Source organism: Choloepus didactylus, chromosome 9, assembly GCF_015220235.1.
Source record: "Choloepus didactylus isolate mChoDid1 chromosome 9, mChoDid1.pri, whole genome shotgun sequence".
Classification (NCBI taxonomy): domain Eukaryota; kingdom Metazoa; phylum Chordata; class Mammalia; order Pilosa; family Megalonychidae; genus Choloepus; species Choloepus didactylus.
Genome location: NC_051315.1, coordinates 81,518,332 through 81,539,843, shown reverse-complemented (window position 1 = coordinate 81,539,843; position 21,512 = coordinate 81,518,332). Strand labels below are relative to the sequence as shown.

Genomic DNA, 21,512 nt, shown 5'->3' with positions numbered 1-21,512 from the left:
AATGCAAACGGTAAATCTTGGAAATTCTATATAAATATAAGGTGGTAACACTGTCTAGATTATTTGACCATGAGAATAATGAAAAGCTGGGAAAGAGGGAACTTTCAAATACTACTTTCAAATGAAAGTTTTTAGAAAACTGACATTACTCCACCATTAATAAAAAGAAATAAAAAGCATTCAGTAAGTAATATACAAGTGATCAGTGGTCTCTGCCAAGACTGCAACTGAGTACATTAGTCATTCTGATTTTCTCACACAATCTCTGCAGTTCATCATGGATGGAAAATTGCAGTACTGAGTAGCTATCACTTCATGACATATAAAGTAGTTTTAAGGTACCCAAAATATATGACTTAGAAATAAAAATGAAAACATTCCCAAGAAGCTGGTTCCTTTAACATTATGTTTGGTACAGGACTTTTGTTATATGTCTCAAGTTTTTTTCCCAGGCACAAGCTGTACAATGCTATGTCATAATCTTGGCTGCCCCTATTAATCACAGTGTCCCCTTGCTTGTAGACTCTAAGCAATGAGAAAATAAAAGATATTGAGTGGGATACTGTTTATGACCTAATTATTCTCCACCCCAATTCTTCCTCATCCTTTCTACCAAACACTAACAAGCTGCTTTAAAGTCACTGCTTAGCTGTCTCTAAAATGACTTCTTACAGATGTTCTCAGTCCCACATGTGCATTTTCCTTTTTTCTACTCACACTTTCTATATGAATAGCAGATTATAATGCTTCTGCTTTCCTGATCCAGAGAGGAAGAATCTACATCAAATTAGATCAGCTTTCTCTTCAACAAGCTTAGTAACAGCGTGGGTGGATATCTGACCCTCTTTCTTCGTTCCTCACTCTCCCACCCCCACCCCACTGGAACTGCTAGCAGATGTTTTCCCTAAGTCTTTCTTCTTCAGGCCCCAATTCTCTTTCTGGTCTGTATTGACAAACTTCATTTCTTTCATCCAGTTATCTCAGATTGCTCTGCATTCCCAGCCCACACAGGATCAAGAATGCTGTCACCTCCCATCTCTTTGCCTAGTCTACAGCAACTTCAGTGAATAAAGAAAACTGACACATGAGATAGGAAAACTTAGCTGTCCATTTTGTCAGATATCCTAATTAATGCTGAGACTGGAAGTTTTACACTGCCATTCACAGATCACTATCTTTCTTCCCTTTTAAGATGTTGTTTATAACACTGGAAGTAATGACCAGGCTTGCTCAAGGAACATGATGTGTTCTCAGCAAAAAAGAAAGGATGTCAAATGAATCTTTTACTTAATGTTTTAAAAAACTGAATGGGAGACAAGAGTGGCAGGGACTTTGGCTCTTGATTTTTCATCTCCTTTAACTAGCTGTCAAGCTATCTTAAATATTTTGTGTCATAGGCAGGGTATAAATAAATCAAACTAATTTTTTTTTATTTCCTCTCTGTATATTTTCCCAACAGACTGTCTTTACTAATTATAACCAACTAGTACATCAAATGGTAATCTCTTACATATGAATACATTTTGTAATTTATATTGTTAAATTTTCTACTCAAAACATTAACTGTTTACTGGATAAGCTTCCCTGGATTAGAAAACAACAACTGCCACTCTATCTTCCTTCTCCAAAGGCTTCTAGTCCTATGCACATTTTGTACTTCATACCATGCTAATAGGAGAAAAAGAAGAAAGGTATACCAATAATGTTTCTTCACACCTTCCATGCTATGCGAATGCTCGTTAATATTCAGGAAGGTGGTAGAGCTTTGAAGTTTAGGAGTCAGACATAGATTTGAAGCCTTGGCTCTGAGGCTGGATGGCAATGTGGCAACTTAAGACAAGTTACTGAGCCTCTCTGGGTCTCTCTTTCCTTGACTATAAAACGGAGACCATAAAGCATTCATATAGAGTAGAGTAAAGGTTTGTAATAATGAATTCAAATGCCTAGAGGGCACTGGCACACGATAGATTCAATAAAAAGTAGTTCATATTGTTTTACAATTGCCCTAGAACAAGATTTGGGAACTCTGATGAAAAAGAAAAGAGTAAGTGCAATCCATTTTAATTTTAGCTGAAAGTGGATTCATGTAGAGGGTGGTATAACAGATAGACAAGCTATTCATCTAGACTGGGCATGAGAGGATATTCCCAAACCTTACTTACTAACATATAGGATTGATGAGGTGCTTTCCTAAGGCTTCATTCCAAATGGCAGGCTCCCCTAAGACCTCCTAAGCTAGCAGACTATCATTTCTCTGTGTCTATCCCATATATTCTAGGAATTGAAGAAATAAAGCTCAGAGTCTCTCTATTATGCCCTGTAAGGAAGAGCAGTATTTAAGGCTAACAGACTATCCTGAGTACTTTTATACAACATGTACACTGACATTAAAAAAAAAAAAAAACAGCGACAACAAAAAATGAAGAGCTAACTACTGTTAAGGGGGGAATAACCTACTAAATAATCAGAGCTTTCCAATGAGAAAAATCCAACAAACAGTTTAAAACTTCATTCTGACCAACCTCACATACTGAGCAGGAAAAGATAGTATTCAGCAAAAAGAAAACATCTTATTGAGACTGAACAAAGCACTCGTTTTATCAGTGTATCCTAACACACTGATAATGGCATCCAAGAAAAGGTTTCTCTTTCCATGTTCGATTATTTTTACATCATATCTATTTTATCTATGGGACATTAACATTTTTTGTTGTAAAAGTTATCTTTTTAAGATGGAAAAAAGCAACTTGGCATATATGCTTATTGGATATTATCAAGCATTTTGGAAAAATAAAGATGAAAAGAGAAAAACTCAATAATTCACTCTCGTAATTAGGAATCTACGATACTTTACAATGGGCTAAGCTTAAGGTTATCATTATTTACTTTAATAGAGAATTATTAGCCTAAGAATCACAAAAGAATATTTAAACAAAATAGGACAAAAAGTCTTAAAAGAATTCTAAAATCTTTCTGGTTTTATTTAATGAGGTCCTTTGTGTCAGTCACTTATTCTGGACAAACCGGTCTATTCATTGTTCTCTAAACACATCTAGTATTTTCTTTTTTTTTTTCTGAGCAAGAAAAGGAATTTATCGACTCCCAAAACCGAACAGTCACTTGTAGAGTTCAGATATGGCTGGGTACAGGGGTTCCAACAATGTTGTCAGAAATCTCACACCATTATTATTTTTTAAAATGCAATTTTACTGAGATGTATTCACACATCATACAAACCATCTGAAGTATACAATCATTGACTCATAGTATCATCACATAGTTGTGCATACATCCCCACGATCAATTTTAGAACATTTTCATTATGCCGGAAAATAAATAAAAATAAAAATAAAAAAGAAAACCCAAATCCTCCCATACATCTTATCCTCCCACACCCCTTCTCCTCCCCTATTATTGACCCATACTATTGGTGTGATACATTTGTTACTGTTGATGAAAGAACTTAAAATAATTGTTACTATAGTCCATAGTTTGGAATAGGTACATTTTCCCCATATACCTCTCTATTATCAACTCCCTGCAATAGTGTCTTACATTTTTCTAGTTCATGAAAGAACTTTTTCATGTTTGTACAGTTAATCACAGACATCGTCCACCACAAGATCTCACCATTATTTTTGACTATGCTTTCCCTTGTGTTGGCTTAATTAAGAGGCATCAAGTAGATCCAGGCATATATCCTTCAAAGTTCAAGTCAGAGTAAAGAATTGCTCTCCTAATTGCTTCAGCTGAAATTCTGGTTGTCTCTAACTGGATCACATGCCCAATCCAGAACCAGTCACTCCAGCCAGGCTAAATGACGACCTGATTGTCCACACCTGGATCACCAACCCCAGGAACCCAGGATGTGGTTAGCTCCAGCGGAACCACATGAAGTAACATCTAGGATTTTCTTATCTCTGTGCCTTTCCCCATGCTAATCTATCTTTATGTCACCTCCCAGCCCATATTCCCACCTTCTGAAATCCTACCCTTCTTTTAAAATCCAGCTCAAATGATACTTCCACAATGGAACCTCTCCTAAGTTTCTCAAGCCAGACATTCTTCTCTCCTCTGTAGTTACATAGGAAGTACATGCAAACAGTCATAATACTTACTAATTCCTCTGTAATAACTACTATTAAAGTGAAATGTGGCAAGTATTAGTACTTAATAGTATTTAACTGCAATTAAGGAGAGATCCTTGAGAGCAGGGACAATAACTTCTTTCTTTTGGATTCCATATTGTGCTTCTTGCAAAATCTCACCCCTGACAATATTCAACAAGTAGCTGCTGAATTAATACTGCTACTACTAACTATTACACTGGTGAAAGGTATTCCTAAGGGAGTTGCAACCCTTTACAGCCAATACTAACTATTTCAGTATCAGCTTCCACACCAAATGAACAGCTCCAGTATTTCAAATTGGACTTAGAGTACATTGCTATAGATTTGGACAATATTTGCCCAATACTACACATTCTGTAAAGGATAACACTATATACATGTGTGGGTATACACATACACATATGACACATACATATACTTTGAAGAGATATTGATGATGTGCAATATACAAGTGCTTTTTAAAAAACTAAGCAAAATTAAAGCAAAATTAAAAACAAAACAACATTGTGGTGATGAACGCATAACTATACGATCGTACTGTGAACAGTCGATTGTATACCATGGATGATTGTACGGTATGTGAATATATTTCAATAAAACTGAATTAAAAAAAAAAAAAGTAATGAGAGACTGGAGCCAAAGGGAAATAGACAGCTCTTAGTTGGAAAACAACATGCAATTGTACTGACTTTTAAGCAGAATATGGCTAACTTTCTCCCAAAATTCAGAAGGCAATGATACTATAGGATATGAGAACATATATATTTAAAAATATTCCCATCTTGGGCCTGTACAGCATTATAATAAATGCTCTGAATGATGTGTTATATTTTCTCATCTATAAGTAGAGATACAATTATTTCTTGTTATACCATGAGTCAGGTGAAATTCTACTTTAGACTAGTGTTCACTTTTGTCTTAGAGGTCCCATGTATGTGGTTTAGGGTCTTAAAAACTAAAACCAAGGAAGACACTGGGCAGAGAGAGTAATGATTCTATCACTGATTGTGTGAGATAAATCATAAATAAAAAGATCCACCAGTCATACTGTGGGTGTCCCTGCATAAATAAATACTTTGGGAGTTTACTGATCAGAAAATACTAAATCACTGCTGAACTGGGCAGCATTGTAACATTTTCTGAACTCTTCTAAAAACATTAGAAAACTAAAGTAGAATGATACTGAATGTTTGTTCTTTATAAAGAAACATAACTGCTTATGATATCTTATAGTTGGTTTTAGGAAAACATCCTTTGCATACAAAATTGTGCAGAAATGAAACATCCAGTAACACCAATAAATCTATCATTTGGAAGAAAAGCAAACAAACAAAAAACAAAAACAAAAACAAAAAAACCAAATCAACAACCAAAAAAAACAAACCACTGTTCTAAGTTCAAAGCTGAAGTCCATATTTTTTTTCTGGGAAACAAAATTAAGAGTTTAAGGTCTATAAACACATTTACAGAAGCTTGGGGCTGATTTGTTGGTCATCTTATTTAGAAAGGGTTAGAACTGTTATTCAAGGAAACAGAATCACTGATGATCTTAATTCTGAATCCAGAACTTTTCATATGGCTTTCTGAACTCCAGTAAAACAAAAAACTAATCAAATAGAACTATCATTCAATTATCTCAAGTGGAATATACTTAAAGGAATAGAAGGGTCACATTTAATGCTATAATCCAACACTTCAAGCTATTTAAAAAGAAACTCAAAACACTGTAATGGATACAAGAAACAATTTGCCTAAATTTTAGATCAGAACCCCTGAAAGAGGCGGAAAGCTTTATCAATACAGCCTAACCAGAGAAAACCTGCAAGTCAAACAGTCTGTGAAACTACGATCAAAAGTTTCAATGTTCAATAGTTGATCTCTAGGGCAAGACAAAAAAGAAAAGTGGGTTTTAAATGTGAAAGCAGCCTTAACTGTGATCACAAGAGCTAGTCATGAAAAAGAGAAGCCTAGCACCTGACTATTTTTCCTGGCCACTAGGTAGGTTTTGTACCTTCTTTCTTTTAAATCCTCCAATGGCACATGACTTCATGGCATCCTCTATGTATATCTGTCTTCCTTTTCAGTGGCAGTCACTAACAACAAAATCCACAGGAATCCTCTCTTACTCATCATCTTGAAGTACAATAAGATAAAACTATTCCATTACTTAGACTATCTTTCAATGTGGTCTTCTAGACACAGCAAATTTTTTGAATAGTATCTGAAACTAATCCATCTTAAATATTAATGCAAAATAACTGGGGGGGTCCAAGATTACAAATATAAGCAGAATTTTTTAAAAATGTGCCCTTTTTGGACAAAATACTTCTCTTCCTTGAGAACCACTGCTTTAGACTAAAGTTTTTAGTAGTGCAAGATGTTTATCTATAGCCATTTTTATTTCATCCAACAGATTTTATTAAGTGCCTTTAAAAGTGTAAGCCACCATCCCTGATCAAGATGCTTCAGGGCCCCATCTTCCCACAAAGGCTTTGAACAATCAGTAAGAACTGGCAGAAACATCTTTCTGAAAGCTCCAGAAAACATTTAAAGGACTGCAGTAACAGAGCAAGCACCAAATCAAGAAAAGGCAACTAAAAAGCAAGAGGATCTCTGGTGCCCTGGCGGACCCCTCCCCCACTCCTTACTGGCTCAGTGTGGAACTAGTCCACACTCCCAGTGCAGATCCCGGGTCCCAGTTCCAGATGGAGCAGAGTAAACCTTTGCACATACTGGGAGCAAGTATTTCTGGCAAAATCTGTCTTGTGGTGGCCTAAAGAACTTGCTATCCTAGAACTTGTCCTGTATGTAGCAGGCAGCTCACAAAGCTCTTCTACAGAATGCTATGGGAGAGCAATCAAATAGATCTGGAGTAAGGGATTGCTGGCTGTAGGATACATAGTCCAGTACCTGGGACCAGGAGAAAACTTTTCCTTCAGAGGAGGGAACATCTGGAACCATGTAAATGGGGAAATTCCTAGGGCCACAAGCACATACCCAAGATAAGATGTATGCACAGAAAAAATCAGGGAGGATCCCTATGCTTTGACCTGGAGCTATTCTCCAAATTCATTATATGGAGAAGTTCTGAAGGAGAACCTTCACACAAGTCAATCTGCAAAGACTGGGAAAGGGATTTTCTTTCTGTCTGAGTTCTCTTGTTATTGTTGTTAGCTCCTGGCATTCAGGGAAAGCTCTGTCATAACATTAGCTAGATATAAGCTTAAGGAACTGACACCTCAGAGTCTAAAATTCCAATGATAACACATAAAAATATCAAAATGCCCGAGTTTCAACAAAAGGCAATACAATACACAAAGAAACAGGAGGCAAAGGAAAAGTTTAAAGCATTAGAAACCATCAATGAGGAGGACCACAGCTGGGGCATATTAGACCCAAGACTTTTTTAGAATGGTCCTACATATGCTCAAAGTTCTAAAGGAAAACATGGACAAAGAACCAATGCAAATCAGGAAAACAACAGATGAACACAAAGAGAATATCAATAGGAAAATGGAAATTAAACCAAACAGAGATGAAGACAACAGAAACAGAAATTTAAAATTCCCTAGAGGGGTTCAAAAGCAGATTGGAGCTGGCAGAGGAAAGGATCAGAGAATTTGACGATGAGAAAATTGAAATCATCCAGTCTGAGAAGCAGAAGGAATAAAATGAAGAAAAGTGGACTGAGCGTGAGGAACCTGTGAGACACCATCAAGTCCACCAATAATACACATCGCAGGAGTTCCAGAAGGAGAAAAGAGTGAGAAAGGGACAGAGAGAATATTCAAAGAAATAATGGCTGAAAACTTCCCAAGTTTAACAAGACATGAGTATAAACACCCAAGATGCTCAATGAACTCCAAAGAGAATTAACCCAAGTAGACCCACATCATGGCATATTATAATCAAACTGCCAAATGCCAAAGATAAAGAGAGAATTCTGAAAGCCAAGAGAGAACCAACATGTCACGTATAAGGGAACCTCAATAAAATTAAGTGCTGATTTCTCATCAGAAACCATGGATTCAAGAAGGCAGTGGCATGACCTATTAAAGTGCTAAAAGCAAAATAAGTGCTGAAAGCAACCAAGAATTCTATGTCTGGCAAAACTGTCTTTCAAAAATGAGGGAGAGATTAAGACAGGCCCAGATTAACAAAAGCTGAGGGGACTGCATCACCAGGAGTTGAAGAGATGCTAATGAGCATTCAGCAGGTTGAAAGGAAAGGACAATAGATAATATGGAAACTGCAAGAAGAAATAAAAATATTAGGGGTAAGAGTAACAACATGAATAAATACAAATGCCAGTATTATTATATTTTTGGTTGTAACTCTACTTTTTTTTAATGTCCTACAAGATCTAAAAGGCAAATGCATAACATGTAATGAAAAATCAGTGGTTTTGGATTCATAATGTATAAATATACAATTTGTGACAAGAACTACCTAGAGATGGGGAACAGAGGGGTATAAAAACATAGTTTGTTTATACTCCTGAACTAAAATTGTATCAAAGCAAACAAGATTGTTACAGATTTAGGATTTAATTTTAAGCCCCATGGTAACTGCAAAGAAAATATCAGAGAATACATTCAAAGAGACAGAAATTAGAGCACAGGCTGCCAAGGATGGGGGCAGGAGGCAATGAGGCGTTAATGCAAAATGAGTATAGGATTTCTGATTGGGAAGAAGACATTTTGGTAATGGAAGGTGGTGAGGACTCTGCAATGTAGTGAATGTGATCAGTCTCATTAAATGTATGCTTTGGAGTGGTTGAGATAGGAAAGTTTATGTTGTATATATGTTCCCACAATAAAAAAAAAAGGCAGACCAAATAAAGAGACAATAGAAGGCAATACATAATCCTATGATCTTGCATGGGATCTAATAAGGAAGGAGAGAAGGCTCAAAAGGACATTATGGGGACACATGAGAAAAATGGAATATAGACTGTAAGCTATATATCACTGTTAAATTTCTTAAACTTGATAACCTCCCATAAGGCAGATATATAAGTGAATATCTTTGTCCTTAGGAAATGTACATAGTAGTATTAAGTGTTTAAGGAGCATGATGTGTACAACCTACATGTTCAGAAAATGGACTGACAGACAGATGGATAGACTGACAGGTCGAATGATACGGCAAATGTGACAAAATGTTAAAAATGGTGGATTTGGGTATCTGGGAGGATAGGGATATGTTGGAGTTCTCTTTATGGGGCCTGTAATATTTTTGTAACTGTTTTGTTAAGTTTGAAAATATTTCAGAATTGAAAGTTTAAAATTTTTTAAAAAAGTGCAAAAAAAACTAAGTATAAAGTTGTGAATAAACAGATAAGAACTCTATTCTCATCTAATGAGGCAGAAAAATAATAAATTAAAAGCAAATTTATAATAGTTTCAGAGAGTGATAAGTGCTGTGAAAACAAACAAAACAAACAAGGAGAATGTGCTTGAGTGTGATTTTGGAGTGAGCGTGACCCTTTAGAAAGGGAGGTAGAAGGTCAAGGAAAATATTCAGTTGTGACTTGAACCGTGTTAAGCTCTAGAGAAAGGTAACGGAATGTGGAAGGAACAAGCAGTGAGTGCTGAGGCACAAATGAGTTTGGCATGTTCCAGGAACAAAAAGTTGGTCATTATAGCAACAACATAGTAAGAATGGTGAAGGGTGGTAGAAGATGAAATTATAGAGATGCAAGCTGGAGTCAGGTCATGTAGGGTGTTAAGACACCTCAGTTAAAAGTTTGGATTTTATGCCAAGTACAGAAGAAATCCACTGGAAGATTTAAGCAAGAAAAGGATTTATGTTTTTATCCTATGCTTATGCTTAGTAAGTATAATTTGATGATGGAAATTTAGGGTAGTTAAGCATAATTTAGTTATTTTAACTTAAAACTAAATAATGGGATGGTAAAAAGCACTGACTCCCACCTCCTGCCCAAGATAAAAAGAAAGGAAGGAGGGAGCACCTTGACTTCAAATTTCTACCCTGCTGTGGACTGGTCTTGAAAAATATATTCAGTCCAAATTAAGAAATAGTACTTCTGAAACCATTCTGTATTTCTTAGAGCCCTAAGAAAAGCACATTTTCCTTTCTCACTTCCCACCTTAACACCTGCAGGTCTAAAATCAGAAGGGCAGTCTCAGCCATGATCCTCTAACACAGGCTTTAGATACAGTAAGTTTCCATGATTTGCAGCTACTGAATTGTCACCTCCCTCCAGAAAGTTAACATAAAAAGACTAAAACTTAGCTCCTCTGAACATATTTGATAAGATGACTAATGATTTAAATAAGATTATAAAAAAAGAATAATTTAACTAGTAGTGTTTTAAGTAAATAAGAAACATCTATTTACAAATCAACCTTGGATATACTGATTGGACATTAATCTAGTCATTATTGTTTCCTTATAAGAAATTATCCTAGTTCAAATTCTATAGGTACTTCAAAGTAACAAAAATTCTACACTGTTTTTAAGAGTCTACAATTCACATTTTTCACTAGTCTGAACTTGTAAGATTTTACATTATTTTTAATGATCTTAAAATAGAAGCAACCATTGTTAGCAAAAGAAATATAAAATACATGATCATACCTCTACTTTAATTCTCTTCGGGGATAATTCATCTCTTTCTCCACATTTTGACCTGGGAGGAAGGAGGGTGAAGGGTTAAGGATGGGCAGGAAGAGAAAAACTTGAGAAGGTAACAAACTATATTCTAAAAGCATCTCAATCTATAACCCTCCACTAAGACATATAACTCTGACCCCAGAAATAAGATCCCTTCATAATGAACGTTAAAATAACGAAAAAGAGGCTTTTCATCACTACCAAATTATTATTACAGGAATACACAGACACATTTATATTACACATTTTAAAAGGCCACTACCTAAGAATTCCCCCAAAAAGTATTCAGTACATATTTAATGATTATCACATACTGAAAAAGAATAAAAATCAAGAGTTGCATTCCAAGATCTTTTTATGATTCAATAGGAATAATTTATGATAAAATGACCATTTAGCCTGAATGATTAAGGCTACATTAGATTTTTTAAAAAATGCATTTTGTCTCTCTACCAACATTACAGATGCATTTACCCTTGACCCAGCAATCCCTTTGCTGGGAATTGATCCCAAAGTGATACCCACACATATATGAAGAGGCATACTCCATTAATTATAAGACACAACGTTATTTCATGTACCACTATGAAACATTACTGCCAATTAAAAGACGACAAGTCATCAATTTTAAGTTGTATCCCAATTTCAGAGATGTTAACATGAAAAAAAAAGTGTATCTCAGAATCAACAAAAAATGATATATATGGGTTATTTACTATGGTACTTATTTGTAATGACTAAACATTGGAAACAACTCAAGTACCAATCTCAGGATGCTGGTTAAATCACGGTACACATCAGTAAAAAATGAGGACAATTTTAATGTACCAATCTAGAAAGATCTCCAAGGTATGGTAAGAAAAATGAAAGCAAATTATAATACAATGTAGATGTATGCTACCTTTTGTTTAAAAAAACAGGTGAAAATGAGAACATGTTTGTATTTGCATATGCATAAACAAAAACTGGAAGGATGAAAAAGAAACTAACCTACCTACCTATATCGCAAGAGGAACAGGTAAAAGACAGCTTCTCTGTATTACACCTTTTTACATAGTTTGGTTTCTAAATTGTGTAAAAGTGTTACATCTTAAAATACCTTTAATTTTAAAATTTTTAAAAAAGAAATACAAAGTTAAATACTAGAAGAAACAATTAAAAATTGTTGAAAGTGACTGCCTCTGAGGTGTGCTACTTAAATGGGAAGGGGTGGAGCAGGGGAACATTGTGAACTATGTGAATTCTTAACTCATGTATATGTATTACTTTGATTAAAGAATATTATTTAAATAAAGTACCCAGAAAAATTTTTTTGTATAATACAGTGAGGAAAAGAAAAAAAAAAAAAAAATCACTAAATCAAATCATGATTACCCAATTCCAAAAAAAAAAACCCAAACTCCATCGTGTAAATAATTCCATAAAGTTCCTGCATATTCTTACCCTGTTCATTTAGTCTATGTAATTTGACTCATATATTGTTAGTTTGTAAGTACTTAGGCATTCAAGGTAGAGCAGAATTAGGGAAAATAATGGTGAAGACAAGAAATAATCACCTAGACAGAGCAGTGGTTTCCAAACTTGAGTATACACAAGAATCATCTGGAATGCTTGTGAAAATTCAGATTCTGAGATGCCATGCTCAGATACTGAAATTCATTAGGGCTGAGAAAGGTACTCAAGATGTGAATTTTCATTTTCAGTAAGCATCCAGGGTTACTCTAAAGCAAGTGGTCCTCTGCATCGACTTGGAGAAGAGGTGGTGCCCTGGAAATTAGGGTTCAAGTGGAACCAGGTGAACAGAATCAAAATCGTCCTATACTTGTAATCAGTGCTTAGGGCGCAATAAGGATAAGAAGGTATGTTTACAATAAACTTTGAAAACACCATTATTTTTCAACATTTTTTATTTTTTTAAATTTCAAACTCATGTTTCACATTCTGCCAGTAATAAAATTACCTTCCAAGTTCCCCTTAAATACTGGTCAGTGGAGTTTTTTTTATATAGCCAGCTAATCTTGTTAGATATTTAAAAATGAGAGTTCAATAAGTTCATGTAGTTAGTGTGTATACAAGTCCGTAAGTGCTGAGTGACTAAATTCCATCATCACAACCAAAACCAAAACCTGTGTAAGAATGTCTAAAACCACTACCAGAATGATACCATAGTGCTAGGGAGCTGTGTCTTTTAAAAGAGAGAAAAACTGCAGGGAATAAAACCAAACAACAAAAATCACTTTAGCAATGTTTTGAAAAGTCAGTGTTTTTAAAAGTCACGGTACTGTTTCATATTAGAATTTAGAACTATAAGCACACTTCTACTTTTTCTGAAATGCTTAAATCCTATCAATGGATGGTGTTTCAAACTCTACTTCTATCATGCAATACAGAAATACTGCCAGTTAGTTAAACACTTACTTAGTGGTTCTGTAAGTATATTTATAGGTGACTTCTCGAGAAATCTGCCTGGCCAGGGCAAAAAGTTCATCTCTTCTCGTCAGCAGGGCATTATCCTTCACACAGAGCTGGGCAGCCGCTTCATTAACAGTGAGCTGGATATCCATAATAAAGTTTTAAAATATTGTAAACAGTTTGATTTCATCAATATGTAAAATGTTTCATTTAAGAATATTAAAATGTCACATAATTATACAATGAAACCAAAATTTATAAAAATCTGATCTTTATTCCTAATTATTCCTAATAAAAAATTTCAGAAGAAAATCAAGTCATCTCAAAACTCAGAACTCAAACTAACCAAAATACTCATCTTGGTTTTATTTATTTATATATTTTATTTATTTTTGGTTAGGTAAGAGGTTGTGGACAATAAGGAAAAAAACAGTAAAAAATTTTTCTGCATCTCAATCAAGGGATTGTTTTACCTGATGATGACCAAATAATATGGTGACCATATGTTTCTAATTAAAGTGACTGTACAGGCTCTGACAAATATTTTATTTCAATTTGTGAACCAACATGAAAATTCTAAAAAAGGAATGGAAATGGAATTAAATCATTTTAGTTAAAACATTTATCACATCACTTACTAAAAAACAGACTTAATCACTAATTAAGACTATACTGGAAAATCGAGTCTTAAGAGTTACTAAATCTCTAAGATTCATCTAATTCTACTTTTTCAGGATTCAACAACTGTTAAATAATGCCAATATTCATAGTTGCTATTGACAAAAAAAACCTTATACTAAAATTTAAAACAGCAAATGATACCCCAAACTCAAAACTTGTAATTGGATAATAAATTAGAAAATATTTTTTGTCACATAATTTTGTCAATTTAAACAGATGTAAAGGAACTGCCAACTGGTAGATCAGACTTTTTAAAAAAGCAAGAAACATACGCAGTCAGGCATGATTGACAACAAAAAGAGAATGGGATTTGACAGTGAACTGACCTGAGATCAGTCCTGCTCCATCACGCACAGCTGTGTGACTCTCGGAAAGCAAAAAATTTCAGAGCCTCAGTTTTCTCAGAGGTAAAATGAGATAATACTACTACCACCACATAAGGATGCAAAATGAAGTAAATGTGAAGACACACCAGACACAAAGTTGTTCACTAGTGTTAGTTCTGGTTTTCCTTTCATAAGAAATCAGGTATTCACCCTTTTTCCCTATCTAGACATTCCTCTTTTAACCATAATTATTTCAAAATTTTGAAAATAGAGAAACAAAAAAGAAATGCAATATGCAATCCTTCCATCCAGAATAATGACTATTAATATTCCAGTGTATATTCTTCCAAAATTTCCATAACATGTAAACACATGAAGTATATATTCATATAAAAAATGGGATCATAAAGTGTATACAGATTTGTAATTTGCCCTTTTTTCACTTAATGTATGCCATATATATATATATATATATAATTTTTTACCATGTAATACGTGTGAAGGCAGAAGCTGTCCTTGTTTACACCAGCATCTGGTATGAGCTGGATACGCAATATGAATTTACATATTCTTTTTATCATTTTTACTACATATAATATTCCACTGTAGGAAAGAACAATATATTAAATTAACCTTATTTTGGACACTGACCTACCTTTAGTTTTTCATGTACTACAAAAAAGCTATGAAGAGCACTCTTAAATGTGTACCTTTGTACATATATCCAATTATTTCCTTGGAACAATTTCCTACAAATTGACTCATTAGATCATACTTTTTTAAGGAGGCGATATATTCTACCAAATTACAGAAAAGTTGTTCCAAATCATAATGCCACCCCAAATATATAAAGAGCCCACTGCCCAGAATCTGAACCAATACTGACTTTAACTTTTAAAAGCTTTACCAATTTGATGTATTTTAAATCTGGTTACATTTATTTGACTATAAAACCACCTTTTTTCTTATGTTCTTAACTTATTTTAAAATCAGCTTGCTCATGGAATTTGCGTTTCTTCTATTGTACTATTTCAATTTTTTTATGGACTTCAAGAATTCTTTATGTATTAAGAACATTAACTCTATCACATGCAGCGCTGTCTCTCCAGTTTGCCATTAACCTTACAGTTTTTGCCTTGGATGCATGCACAGAAATACCTTTCCCACCCTAATAATACAAAAATGTTCTCATATAATTCATTCTAATAGTTCTACTTTTTTCATTCAACTATTCTATCTATCTAGAATATGTTACTGTATACAGTGTGACACAGACAGTAGATAAGTGTGATATGGGTATCTAACATCCTGCTCTCCAAATTTCCAACTGTGGTTTACACTGGTTTGTTCAGAAACAAATAATTTGGCTACTGTTAACAAGGTTATAATAATAAGTTCAGTTCTATCAAAAAACCTATAGCTGAATATGAAAGCATAATTAGAGGAAAAATTTATTTTCAGCCTTCTTCCTTCCTCTGAAAGAATCATCCATAGATCAATTTCTCACCTAAGTACTTTTGAAAGGTCTAATGTTGTTGGAGCTAAAAGTGAAATATACTTTAAAAAATGATTTCCTAAACAAATTAACTTCTATTTTAGAACGGCAGTAGCTACAATGATCTTAAAGAGCCTTCTCAAGTTGCTTTCCTTTAGCTGTTTCTTTTATGTACTCAATATGGACTTTATTACAATACGGAGAACTTCTGATAATGAGTAATATATTTTAACTGACAACACTTCATAGGTACCAGCTTCTGTACAACCAACAGAAAATAATTTTTCAACATAAACTGGAAACAATGTCCTACTATTCCTTCCATCTTCCTACCAGAAACCAAGAACAACAACCATAAACATTCATTGTTACTGAATTCAGGTTCCCACAAACCAAAAAAAATAGATCGAACTCTCCAGGTCCTCAGGGAGCCTTCTGGTAGAAAAACAGAGACTGGAGTAACAATATAGCTTACCACAAGTTGTAATAAGAAACCAATTCATAAGCCTCCCCCTCAGAAATGTGTGTTCTCTCAGTGTTAATTGGATTCCATGACCCCTAAGACATTAATCGTTAACAAATCAATAACTTAAAATATATTTAAAAAGTAAAAATGACACAAATTCTCCAAATCAGTAGTTGCTCAATGAAGTACCATGTTGGCTTTTTAAAAATTCTAACTTTGTTAGAGAAGCATAAAGTAACAATACATTCTCCCTTACTGGTTTACTTCCTCCACTTCCTTTTTTCATGCCCCCAAATACCAAAATTCCATTCATACCTTCATGTAAAATATTTACTAAAATTTGTTTTACTATCACTTATAACTAGACTTAAAAACTGGACTCACTGAAGTTATCTTTATTCTCCAGAAGAATGGTTTACTGATTCTACCAAAAAAAAAAAAACTTTCTTTATAGTTTGTCAAAATTATAATATTTAACAAATGATTGTGGCTTTTGATTAAGTATTATTGGTATAAAAACACTGTATGAATGCTGTGTTATAGGGAATCAGGACATTCATTTCCAGCACTAGGGAGGAACAGATACCATGCCAGGCTTTTAACTGACAAAAAAAAAACTAAAAATGCTGGATAAAACAGGAGGAAAAAAACATAATCTTAAGTGTATCAATGAGCTGGCAAGAGTTAAGGACTATTCTGGCCAATACAAATGAAGACAGTAACTCAGGGGAGTACCCAGGCAGGTGCTAACCAAATGAACTTGAGCTTCAGTTTTCACAGCCCTGTGGGGTCAGGGAGTGTCAGAAGGAAAAAGAGGCAAAGTCCAGAACCCCTCTGCCATAAAGGTGAAAACCTAAAGCACTATATACTGGCAATATAAGGCTGAATTAGAAATATATATGTCATACCAGGGGAATGCAAGGAAAACTACCTGTCTAGAACCTGGCGCTGAGTGCAAAGGAAGGGAAGATACTCTCTTGAGATTTCATAACCCCAAATCAGTCCTCCTAACATGGATCTTCAGTCTTGATTCATGCTAAATGGGCTGAGAATTTAATTTCAAGGAGTCCTGGAATAGGAACATCCCTAGATGCCTGGTAGCAGCAGAGGGTGAATAATCTCTAAGGGAACTCACAATCTTCCCAGGCCTCAAAACACTCCCACATGTAAAGTTCCAAGACATATGAGCTCACAAACAGAAATAAGAAAACATCCAAAGAAAGGGCATCCTAAGTGAAAGCCAGCAGAAACATCCTCAAAGACTTCACTTAAAGAAATAAATGGATTTGAAAACATGAATGAAGAACAATGCAGTAAAAATCAAGAAAAATTGAGAATTCAGAAGAGAAAGAAATTAGGGCAGAGGCAAAGAGATTTCAAAAGCAGCCAAGAAATAATAGAGTAAATGCTAATCTCTAAACACAACAATAAAAGCCAAAAGCCAATGAAATATTTTGAATGTACTAAGGGAAAACTATAATTTTATACTCAGAGCAAGAGTTATTTAAGAACGAGGGAAAAACAAAGATATTTTCCAGTGGGGTGGAGAAGGAATTCTAAATGATACACTATGGGCAGAAGGACACTATCCCAAATGGCAAGTCTAAAATATAAGGTGGAAGAAAAAGATATTTTTAAAAAATGCAAATAAATCCAATTATGAGTCATTATAATAAATGTAAATGGACCCAATGTTCCAGTTAAAAGACAAAGAACACCAGGCTGGATTTTTAAAAATCCACCTAATGGCATTTACAAGAGATATTTCTAAAACATAAAGATTCAGAAAGGCTGAAAGCAAAATGTTTTATTAAAGATTAATATGATTATGGCATAATAAGAGAAACAGACAATCACCACGGGAAATTTTAACACACAACTTAGTTACTCATAGATCAAGCAGATTAAAAAAATAAAAAAAAGTAAGACTACAGAAACTCTGAATACTAGAGTTAATAAGCTTGTTAAAGCAGGCATATAAAAAGCATTCCACAAAGATGTAGAAGACTGTTTCCCTAAGCACATATAAACACTGGCCACATACTGGGTTGTAACTAAAATCCCCCCAAATTTTAAAGGGTTGGCATCATGCAAACCACATTCTCTGACAACAGTGTAATTCAGTTAGGTATCATTAGGAAAAAAACACTCTCTTATTTGGAAATGAAGAAAGACTTGTAAATCACTCATAGTTCAGAGAAGAAATCATAAATGAAAAAAAGAAATCATTAGAATTGAAAAATAATAACCTTGTAAAAACTTTAGGAATAAAGCTAAATAAATATCTAGTGAGAATTTATAGCCTTAAATGCTTACATTAGAAAAAGATGGCTGAACATTAATAAACTAAGCAACCAATCTAAGTTAGAAAAGAACAATAAAATAAACTGAGAGAGCAGGAGATAAACAAAACAAACACACAGAAACACGGTGCACAACTAAGAATATCAACTAAGCCCCATAAGTTGCTTCTTCAAAAAGACTAGGGACTGGCAAGCTTTTTCCTGTAAAAGGTTAGACAGTAAATGCTGTAGGCGTCACAGGCTAAACATTCTATGTTGCAAGTACTCAACTCTGTCAATGTAGCTCAAAAGCAGCCACAAATCAACATACCTAAGAAAATGGGTGTGACTGTGTTCCAATAAAAGTGTAGTTACAAAACCAGGCAGTGGGCCAGATTTGGCATGCAGACTGTAGTTTGTGGACCCCTGAAAAAGACTGATAAAACTGACAAACCTGTGGTGTATCTGATCAGGGAAAAAAAGAGAGAACATATATAAACAATAGGTTTTAAAAATTATAAACAATTTTATGCCAGTGAATTTGAAAGCTTAGATGAAACAGACATATTCTTAAAAAACTGTAACTTAAAGAAATAAGACTACCTTAATGGTCCTATAAACCATTTTAAAAAACCATTAGGAGGAAATTTTCACTATTTCCCCCACCACGTATTACATGCTGAAATCTGTCCATCTAAGTTGAGGGTTCAAAATAAAAGCATCAGGTCTCACTGATAAATGTGCTCGGGTCTGAGGGGTTCCCGGATTCAGCATTCCTCCTCTCCCCAAGCTGAGAATGTTCAGAAACACTCAATTCTGAGTTCTCAACACTAACAGAAACTGACCTAAGCTTGGCATCGTTTACTCTATGGACCTGGGTTCTTATTCTGGTAATCTGCTTAGTACCCCAGCTCCCATAGCATTGCCCCTCTGTCTTAGCTTTACCCCACATCCCCTTTCCCATTCCTGTATTTGAGTTTCACAGTTCTCTGGCTGGGAGTTGCTACCTGCTGACAAAGACTCTGTAATGCCAAGTTGTCTATCTACTTTTATTTCTAAATATTACAAGTTCCTACATTCTCTGTGGCCTTGCTATTCCCAACTTTTAACTTACTTCTCCTTATAATTTATTGATGTTAAGATCTGACACACACACTTCCCCTAGATTAACACCTATTGTCTGCGAACACACCTTGGACAGATAGAACATTCTGGCTGCTCGAACTTCTTTCTAGTACTGCTTCTGGGTTTATCCTCTAGCATCTGCCGCCATCAACAACCAGAGTGGTTCTAAGCCTCAGCCCCTCACACTATCTCCATGGTCTGACCCCTATAAACTAGGCCAGACCTAGCCAGCTGTGACACCATCACTGGTTCTTTAGCTAAAAATAAAAAGTACTTAACAATGATTCACTTCATAATTATTTACTATACTAATAAATTTGTAAACAAGTATAAAACTGCTTACAAGGAAGAAAAATTTCAGGTGTAATTTCCTGATTTTTATCCACTACTGGCCTACACTTAGCTCTATGTCTTAAAAAACTAACAGAATGGCATCCACAAGGGTTTTATATGAAGAAAATTCAGAAATACTGCCAACAGTGAATTAAAAACAAATCATGTATTTCCTTGTTTGGGAACTGAAGACAGACAAGTAACACTCTTTAATCTTAGGAATTTAGGAAAACTCAAAATCTTTTCTGATTTTAAATAGTGAAGTGGAAAAAATGCAAAGTTACCATAGTACCTAAAAGCTACCCTTGATAATATTTTCTTTCTTTTAATTTCCTTGGAATTTGATAATTTCCTCCAAGCTCTTGGATGGTGTGCCAGTTTGAATGTATTGTGCCCCCCCAAACGCCATTATCTTTGATGTAATCTTGTGTGGGCAGACGTTATCAGTTTTGATTAGATTTCTTTGAGTGTTTCTTTGGAGATGCGTCCCACCCAGCTGTGGGTGATGACTCTGATTGGATATTTCTATGGAGGCATGACCCCACCCATTTAGGGTGGGCCTTGATCAGTGGAGCCATATAAATGAGCTGATGGGCAGAGGGAACTCAGTGCAGCTGTGAGTGATGTTTTGAAGAGGAGCTACAGCCAAGAGGGACACTTGGAAGAAAGCACAGGAGCTGTGGATCAGAGACAGTTTGAAGACAGCCATTGAAAGCAGACTCTTACTCTGGAGAAGCTAATTTTGAGGAACTGCAGCCCAGAGAGGAAAGTCCTGGGAGAAAGCCATTTTGAAACCAGAACTTTGGAGCAGACACCAGCCATGTGCCTTCCCAGCTAAGAGAGGTTTTCCGGACACCATTGGCCATCCTCCCGTGAAGGTACCCGATTGCTGATGTGCTATCTTGGACACTTTATGGCCTTAAGACTGTAACTGTGTAACCAAACAAACCCCCTTTTATAAAAGCCAATCCATTTTTGGTGTTTTGCATTCTGGCAGCATTAGCAAACTAGAACAGATGGTTACTAGCTTGAAAAAAGTTTCCTGATCATAAACTTCTATCTTAAACTATAGTTTTGGAACAGATCAAATAAACTTGAGTTACAAGTAACCAGTGGTCTAAGTTAGGTTTTGAATACATGCCACATTTTTTGAAGACCCCACCCTCACATCTCAGCCCAATGACATTTATTTTGAGTGTTCCCTTATTTTGGGAAACCCACAAAGGTCTCATTACTCAAATACTGTATACCTATTTATCTAAAGAAACAAAGAGCCCCTCAGCAAAAACCAAGTGTGGAAAATTCTTTTTGGATATATTTTAAAGTAGGATAGTATTTAAAAAAAAACTGCAGTTGATTGGATTTACTAATCTCTTTAAAATACTTTTTCTTTGATGAAAATACAGGCCTTTTGACTTACTTTGTGTTGCATCTGCTATGTTTTAAAAATAATATGAAAACTACATTAAAGCATGAAACTAAAATTGACAACACATTGCCTGTATTTTCTATTAATGACAGACATAATAATCTTTAAGTGGATTCCTTTATGGTTCGTAGGTAACAAAAAAGTGTCAAAGTGCACCTGAATTTTAAGGCTAAGAATGTATTCTAGATCTCCTC

The 21,512-nt window shown here is 34.9% G+C and overlaps 1 protein-coding gene across 8 annotated transcripts in view; it reads right to left on the bottom strand.

Annotated features, from left to right (window-relative positions):
* NAB1 (NGFI-A binding protein 1) overlaps positions 1 to 21,512 on the bottom strand; it is a 58,803-nt gene that overhangs the window by 18,325 nt on the left and 18,966 nt on the right. For all 8 annotated transcript variants that reach the window (XR_005218789.1, XM_037849462.1, XM_037849464.1 and 5 more), the window contains 2 exons: positions 13,188 to 13,321; positions 10,734 to 10,785 (listed from right to left, as the gene is read on the bottom strand). Coding sequence is in view for 7 of the 8 variants with exons in the window: in XM_037849462.1 (XP_037705390.1) it covers positions 10,734 to 10,785; positions 13,188 to 13,321 (186 nt within the window). In the remaining variant the exon portion in view is untranslated. The remainder of the gene's footprint in view (positions 1 to 10,733; positions 10,786 to 13,187; positions 13,322 to 21,512) is intronic.